This window comes from Argopecten irradians, chromosome 9 (assembly GCF_041381155.1).
Source record: "Argopecten irradians isolate NY chromosome 9, Ai_NY, whole genome shotgun sequence".
NCBI classification, from domain to species: Eukaryota; Metazoa; Mollusca; class Bivalvia; order Pectinida; family Pectinidae; genus Argopecten; species Argopecten irradians.
Window position 1 is genome coordinate 18,114,187 of NC_091142.1, and position 8,770 is coordinate 18,122,956.

The 8,770-nt window shown below is 37.6% G+C and overlaps 2 protein-coding genes and 1 long non-coding RNA gene across 3 annotated transcripts in view; all 3 read right to left on the reverse strand.

The window, feature by feature from the left end:
- Positions 1-3,186: 3,186 nt before the first annotated feature.
- Positions 3,187-4,377, reverse strand: LOC138330584 (ficolin-1-A-like; the record flags this gene model as incomplete). The annotated part of the gene is made up of 2 exons (XM_069278147.1): positions 3,187-3,872; positions 4,293-4,377. Coding segments are annotated over 2 exons (771 nt in total), but the record flags the coding sequence as incomplete, so codon positions are not given.
- A 1,134-nt stretch (positions 4,378-5,511) lies between these two features.
- On the reverse strand, positions 5,512-7,103 carry LOC138331682 (uncharacterized). Its single transcript, XR_011209713.1, has 3 exons — positions 6,973-7,103; positions 6,368-6,476; positions 5,512-6,082 (listed from the first exon to the last, which is right to left on the reverse strand). It is a non-coding gene; the product is annotated as an uncharacterized lncRNA (long non-coding RNA).
- Positions 7,104-8,046: 943 nt separating this feature from the next.
- LOC138330585 (uncharacterized) overlaps positions 8,047-8,770 on the reverse strand; it is a 2,253-nt gene continuing 1,529 nt past the window's right edge. Inside the window, exon 2 of the mRNA XM_069278148.1 lies at positions 8,047-8,219. Coding sequence (XP_069134249.1) covers positions 8,047-8,219 — 173 coding nt within the window. The remainder of the gene's footprint in view (positions 8,220-8,770) is intronic.

Below are 8,770 nucleotides of genomic sequence, written 5' to 3' on the forward strand. Positions count from 1 at the left end.
AGCAGAAACTACCACTTTTATAGACTATGGTGTGTCTCAGCTAGGGGTCATAGCTTACCTCACAGGGGCGAGCGCTAGACTGAAGCAACTGATTACTAAAGTGAGACGGTGTCAAAGGAGACGTAAAGAAGTAAAAAGAAATTAGCTCACCTGGCCAGAAGGGCCAGTGAGCTTATGTCACGGTCGGTTTTCGTCGTCCATCCATCAACTTTTCATCAAAATCTCTACTAGTCACGAATGGCTGAATGGGTTTTGACCACATTTGGTCTGATGCATAGGTGAAATGGAACAATTTTGTTATTATAAATGATGTGCCAGACGGGCTGGGCCCAATATAGGAAATTTAGCATATTCTTTATCATCCTTCTTCTGTAGGGAGAAAGGTTATTATACATGTAATTTAGTCCAAAGCTTCTTTGGGTGAAGTGGAACAAAATTTGTTTAAACGGAGGGTCTCATCCCACCTTCAGTGGCCTGTGGCACGGGACACAATCGGTGAAATTTAGCAAATATTTTAAAATCCATCTTCTGTAGGAATGAATTGATTTTGTTCTCTGATCTGAAGCTTCCTTAAGAGAAGAGGATATAATGTTTATAATGTTGGGACTGTAAATGCAGCAAATTCTTTAAAATCCTTCTACTGTAGGAATGAAGGGAGTTTGCTCAAATTTAGTCTAAAGCTTCCTTGGGAGAAGGGAAACTAATGTTGTATAAACTATGGACCTGACCCCAAATGGGCCTGAGTGGTGGGGTCCGATAGGGGAAATAGAGCAAATTCTTTAAAACATATGGTGGCATATTTCTCCCATTGAATTAGCTTAGGTCGAATTACGGTAACTCGACTTTGAACACAGTTATGTCGGCAAGTCGAGTTATAATATGACTTGTTGAGATAGTTATATCTGTAAGATGAGTTTTAACACGAGAAATCAACATATTCATTTTGGAAAATCGAGTTACACTGTCGCGACTGACTATCGTGGATCACGTCGTAATAATGTAAGTCAATTTTCCAGGATATAAGTCGACTTTCCATGATGTAAGTCGACTTGCGGACATAAATATGTCAACAAGTCGTAGTATAACTCGACTGGTCGACATACTTATCTCGGCAAAGTAACGTTACATAACTCGACCTTAAATAACACGATGGCAAAAATATCCCACCATAAAAACCCTTTCAGGAATGAAACGGGTTTTTTCTAATTTGGTCTGAAGCTTCCATGCATAAAGGGAATCCAATTTTGTGTAAATGGTGGTCCCTCAGTGGCCTAAGGGGCGGGGCTCAAGTGAAAAATGTAGCATTTCTCCATAATTCTTCTGTAGGATGAATAGAGAAGAAAAAAGCAGGTGAGCCATGCAGGCCCAATGGCCTTCTTGTAAGAAAGAGAAAATTAAGTCACCTTTTACGCATACAAGTGGACAGCAGGTACAATTCTAACGCCCTACAGGTCTGCAGGGCACATTGTAAATCGTTATTTAATCACTGGATTAGATTAGATAATTCATTACATCGAAAACAGCCACCTGCTCTTTGATGGTCCTTTCAACCGGAATAATTATTACATAAATACAAGGTATATGTAATTATGTAAATTGGTTAAATTACCAACAAACAGCCATATCTACGTTTGGCAGTCATTAGATTATTTAAGAGGAACTCTATACCTCGTAAAATTAGTGTTTAGGCCTTAAGTTTGTTTAGATGGAAATATACCGTCAAAAATTATGTTCAGCTTTTATTGGTGCTTGTAGAATAAAAGATACATCAGCATTGTAAGTATTGAAATGATCAAATTGTAATTAGGGTGTTGAATAAAATATTAAAGGCTCTTCTTGATTTGTGAGTATGAAAATTACAGCACATATAACCGTTGACAATAAGAACAAAGTAATTATGTTAAGTATGTTTTAATGAAAGTATAACAATTACAAACTTCACAAAATGTAAATAGCAGCTTTGTTACTGTCTTCATATCTTCATAATGTTGACTGATGTTTAAACACAAATAACCAATACCAACAAGGAAATCTACACTATATAAATCGCAGTGATTTCTAATTACCCATATGTATTTATTGCTAAATGCTGTACTTATCGTTGGATATCCCGTTTTATCAATGGGACTATTTTATCTACTGTTATTATTTAGACCGTTGACCGTGGCAACACACCGCAAGTAACAAGAACTCAGCTCTTTTTCGCCAAATTATGAGCTGTTCCATCAAATGATATATTTCACTTTACAAACGTATAACTTTTGTTTTCATACTTAATTGTTCGACTTTTTTTCTTTTTATAATGGAAAAGACAATATAAATATAAGCATTGGTTGTTATATTTTTGACATACATTGATGTGTAAGATACACTGGGTGTTCTAACATATCAAGGTGCGCTAACGCGCACCATTGGATATACTCGAACACCCAATGAGTTTAATTTAGCATTAACCTATCTTCCCATGGCATCTATGGTATATAAAAATCCTTCTGAGATGATTGTCTGCAAAGCTCTGGCATCTATATAGACCATAGATGCCATGGGAATATAGTTTAATGCTTGTATTTACATAATCAACTCATTTTAGGGTCTCTGCATTAACATTGTCTAAGCTCAACCAGGAAAACCGTTTTTACCATAAATGGTCCGTCCAGCCATGTCATACAGCCATGTCATAAATATCGTAAGACACAGGTTTAATAACAATATATTGACGTCACATGTAGTTTTTAGTCATAATCTATATATGGCGTCGCATGATCGTCTCTTACACTCATGACTCTGTGATAAGAAACTAATTTAATATTTCACTCGCATAAAGGCTCATTGCATATCAAATTTTTGAACTCGTTTGATAAATTTCATATCACGTAGCCACTCATGTAAGATCCTTGATTGATCAACGACGATTTAATCCACAAGATGGAACAGCATTTTGACGGTGATAAGTTGACGTCACAATGGCCACGTTTTGGGTGTCAGTTATACCGTCATATACTTCACTTTGCCCTGGTTAGTTTATATAGTAGAAGTGACAAGTAAGTTTAAATATTGCTTAAATAAACAATACCGAAAAAGAAATTTACACTATATATATCACGGTTTCTAATTCCCCATATGTATTTATTGGTAGCTTGACGATAAAATGGGAATCAATTTATGTGCATCTTGTTTCATATCCACTCATGTAAGATCTTCTATATAATTATAAGTATAATGCTCCATAACGCCACTTTCATTATCCGCTAATCCAAATTCTCCATTAATGTTCAAATATGTGCAACTTTTATACCACCAACCACCGAATCGTCGTTTGGCACAACTATTACCATTGTCTCTGTCGATTGTTGAAAATTCGTTACCACTGTTGTATTCAAACGTTTGAGCACCGAAACCTTTGATGTGATTTGCAACATGTAAGGTGTATTGGGTTCTATTGCTAGCGACGGAAAAAGTACCGTACTCAAGTGTTAACCAAGTCCCGGTCAATGTTTGTAAGTTAAACCTTACTATTCTATTTGAGTTGGTTAGCAAGTACATCTTCGATAGACCTAACCAGAATTCACCGTCTAACTGTCCAAACCCGTTCTCATAATCAGAAAACGACCTGTTGAACAGTACTGATCCGTTGAATCTGTGTTGGAGGACGATCCAACCGCCGTCACCATCTTCCATATCACAGTATACGTCAAAGGTGTTGACGTCATCAGGGGATATCGTATAAATACCCGACTTTACGCTTCCGGCTCTGTAGTATTCGTCACAATTCCTGTATATCCTTGCTGTTAGTGTAGTAGTAGCTGTTGATGTTGGAGTTGTTTGTGTTGTAGAAGTTGTCGTCGTTAATGCTGAGGTCGTTGTCGTTAATTCTGAATAACAAATGTTAAGAAAGTGGAGATCATACCACCCTTTGTCCAAGGTCATAAGTCACATTTACTGCGGTATCGTGATTAATACAGCACTCATTTTAAAGATCATCACATGCATAAATATGATACACAGGTAATATTTCTTCAAGTGAATTTTTATGTGAACCAGGGCAAAACCTTCAATTTCATGTGAAACACGTTAAATTCATTACTGCGAAACTCATGTGATAATATTTTCATGTGATAATATTTCAAGTGAAATTCACCTCAATGGCCATTGACGTGAAATTCAAGTAAAGAACTATTGTTTGTCTGAACTTGAACAAAGACAAGTTGTAATTGTCCTGTACGAGCTTAATTTTGAAAAAAAATAATATCCACTTTCGCTAGATAAAAGTAAAGATAATATAACGCACTTACCATTTTCTGTGCATCTATCATTACATAAATCGCTTTCACAACATCTCCTACACAAGTTGACTATGATTTTACAGCACGGCCGAATATAAGGGGTTCATGACATTGCTGCAAAAGAAATCTTGTATTATAGCATATTGGTAGGCTTCATCTTTAATGAAATAATCAAGCATTCTTAAGTGCATGTATAATGGCGTATTGACTTAGAACGAGAACTTTTTATTATGTAGCAATACAGAATATTTCCAATTGCAAAGGGTGATAACTTCAATGATTGGTTGGTGTTTTGTGTATTATTTTGATCTGCTGTGTGTTATGTACACGTATGTTTTCCTATCGATCCCTTTTGTATGGATGTAAGGAAGCAATAAAGTTGTTTTGAATTGAATTAACAACTAGGGTCAGGTTGCACACTCAAGTCCATAACGTACTCAAAATTAGCAATGACTCAAGATGGTGATGTTGTTAATAAACTAATGCCATCAACATTTAACTTATCGCTATCATACGGCGGACGTCCAAGGAAAAGTAGAAGAATCGCACTGTGCAAAGACATAAAGGTGAAAAAAATTATAATGTCATTTGTTTAAACACTCAAAAGACAATTTTGTACTTACAGATCTTCTCTGACATCCAGTGAAAAACTCATGTTCTTCTTGGAAAAAACTCTCTTTCATTTACCGAACAAACCTGTAATATAATGAATATTCAGTGTTCATGTGCTGTACATGTACGTAATGGTATAAAGAGGATATTCTTGTTTCTTGATAAATACCTGACCAAAATAACATCATGTACATGTACGTGTATATAATATCTTTCATCTCGTGAGGTGGAATATTACTGGTATTCATCAAGAATCAATGAATATTATATTTATTATATTTGTTTTCTCGCTTTCATTTACAGATGACCATCACTACCAGTTCCGCCAAAGGTTATTCCGCCCTTCTATATTTTACAGAGTTATTTGCCCTTGCGATTATTTTGTCGTATATTTTAGAGCACAACATCATATTTCTACGCAAGAACTCATGACGTAACAATCATAATAATATTTTCACTGTCTATGCTGGATTCCGATTGGTCGCAAGAGAGTGAAAGATCAAGTGATATTTTCAATCCAGAGAAAACATCACTTATATTTTCACCATAAAACTTTATATTTCACTACGAAAATGTAATGAAAATTTTTCAAACTAGTGTGTTCAGTTGGCGGAAGAAAGTAAATGCATGATTTGACGACAACTTGGTTTGTTTGATTACTTTAACGTCATCTTAACAGCCAGGATCATGTAAAAACGGCCTCTCATATTTGCGGTGTGTGAAGTGCATGGTGCGTGTTTTGAGTGACTACGGTATATTCATGTTGTGTCGTCTTGTATACTAGAACTTTTTATAATGCTATATCACTAAACCATGCTGTCGAAGACGTAAAGATATACACCTTACCCGGTCACATTAAAATAGCAACGGACGAACCAGTCGTCCCACTCCCTTTATGCAGAACACTTAACAGGAGTAGAAGCAACCAGTTTTAAAGACTACGATGTGTTTCGGCCAGGGGGCATAACCCGGAGCCTTCCTATAAGGGCAAGAGCTAAAGCGAAAGTCAAACGTGAGGCGGTGTCAAGGGAGACTTTCGTTAGGAAGAAAAAAGGTAGTTAGAAAGAAGAGAAAAAAATATGTTCTACACTCCTCATCAACATTACAAATCGTCACTTGATCACATTCACTAGGATCAGACAGATGATCACATTGAAAACAGTATGGCCCTCTGTTCTTTGGTGGCCCTTTTAAAGAGAATAATTACATACAAACTAGTAATGTATAATTATATGAATTGGTTACACTTCTAGCAAACAATCGCACCTATAAATATTGAGATTTAAACCTTAATGCACATTTCAGTTTAGCGAGAACAATTAACCAAAACTCAATCGACCCTTATCCACAGGAAAGCGTGTCATTTTGGAGGAAACGTAATGATGATATAGCATGATAGCACGAAGTTCAATTGATTTGATTCTTTATTGTCTTTGGAAAAGAAAAAAAAAACGTGTAAGAGTACAACATACCATCATCACCGCACCCTTTGTTGTTGCACATATCACCATAGCAACACTCGCGACAAACGCCAAAGCCACTCGATGAGGATCGTGTGTCATATGTTCCGTTTCCACACATCTGTATAAACCAAATTCCTATTATAACAAAAATTCACGAAGAACATATATTGTATAAGTTATCTACATATACATACGTAGCAAGCAGGTACTGACGTGTTAAAATTTATTGTAACTTTTCAATTAATTTCATTAATTCCTGTCAAGATTCACCAATCACAAATATATGTATTTTGTGAAAATACGTTTCTGCTAAGTGTACGTAAGAGGCAGGTAATATTAGATCATCTTACCTACCTACAATTTAAATTACCAACAAATATCATTATAACAAACTTTAAAAAAACAGTGAAAAGAACAATCTTCAGTAGTTTGAAAGGCGCACCAGCCATACACATTCAGAAATGGGAGTTATCTCCCTTGTACGCACGCAGCTTCATACATCCTGCCAGGAAAATTGAAAAGGGACTATATTGTATATAATTTTTATAATAATGGTTTAACGTTTCGTTTACAGATAAATGTTGTGCTTTTCGTTTACTGTTCATCCTACTTACCGTATTGTGTATACAGCCTGAAGTGTATTTAAAATGACCTGGACTAGTTTCTGTCTTCTCCACGAAACATACCTAGTAATAGTGTGAATGCTTACAATTACCTTCCTTATTTTGCATGATTTTATTGTAAATTTGCTTACATTCCGAGGGGGAAAATTTTGCGATTTTATCTTTGACACTATGTCGGGAATAGAACTGTATTACTTTGAAGTACATTTATTATATTTATCTCAATTTGACATCGTTTAAAGTGAATTTCAATCCCATGTGAATCATAAACAACAGTGCAGTATTGAAAGCCGTGAATTCTCTAAAATAATTCAGATGAATGTTATAAAAATTCATCAGATGTTTATCGAATACTATTATCATTATCAGAAATTCAGCATATGCTAATAATATTTTCAATTTAGATAGAACTTCTGCTTTTTTCTAATCCAGTGATGTTTGGCAAGCACCTCTAAAACCACAAGATACAAGAAATAGCTATTGATTCGATTATCACAAGCTGTGTACTTTAAATTTTTGACCATTTCTGACCCTGAAAAAAATGGTATATTAAGCAGATGGTCAAGATACAGAGGTGGTCGCTAAGGCTGATTGATTGTTATGTGCCTTATACTAAACTTCCTCTTTACCACACCGTGTTCGGAGGTCACACTAAACTTCCCTTCACCACACCGTGTTCGGAGGTCACACTAAACTTCCCTTCACCACACCGTGTTCGGAGGTCACACTAAACTTCCCTTCACCACCACCGTGTTCGGAGGTCACACTAAACTTCCCTTCACCACACGTGTTCGGAGGTCACACTAAACTTCCCTTCACCACACCGTGTTCGGAGGTCACACTAAACTTCCCTTCACCACACCGTGTTCGGAGGTCACACTAAACTTCCCTTCACCACACCGTGTTCGGAGGTCACACTAAACTTCCCTTCACCACACCGTGTTCGGAGGTCACACTAAACTTCCCTTCACCACACCGTGTTCGGGAGGTCACACTAAACTTCCCTTCACCACACCGTGTTCGGAGGTCACACTAAACTTCCCTTCACCACACCGTGTTCGGAGGTCACACTAAACTTCCCTTCACCACACCGTGTTCGGAGGTCACACTAAACTTCACCGTGTTCACCACACCGTGTTCGGAGGTCACACTAAACTTCCCTTCACCACACCGTGTTCGGAGGTCCACACTAAACTTCCCTTCACCACCACCGTGTTCGGAGGTCACACTAAACTTCCCTTCACCACACCGTGTTCGGAGGTCACTACTAAACTTCCTTCACCACACCGTGTTCGGAGGTCACACTAAACTTCCCTTCACCACAACCGTGTTCGGAGGTCACACTAAACTTCCCTTCACCACACCGTGTTCGGAGGTCACACTAAACTTCCCTTCACCACACCGTGTTCGGAGGTCGCACACTAAACTTCCTTCACCACACCGTGTTCAGAAGTCAAACTAACCTCCCCTTCACACACACGTATTTCAGAAGTCACTTAGACCTCCCCTTCACCACACCGTGTTCGGAAGTCACACTAACCTCCCCTTTTCACGCCGTGCTCAGAAGTCACACTAACCTCCTCTTTACCACACCGTATTCGGAAGTCATACTAACCTCCCTTTACCCCACCGTGTTCGGAAGTCACACTTACCTCCCCTTTACCACACCGTGTTCGAAGTCACCACTAACCTCCCCTTACCACATCGTATTCGGAAGTCATACTAAACCTCCCCTTCACCACACCGTGTTCAGAAGTCACACTAACCTCCCATTCATCACACCGTGTTC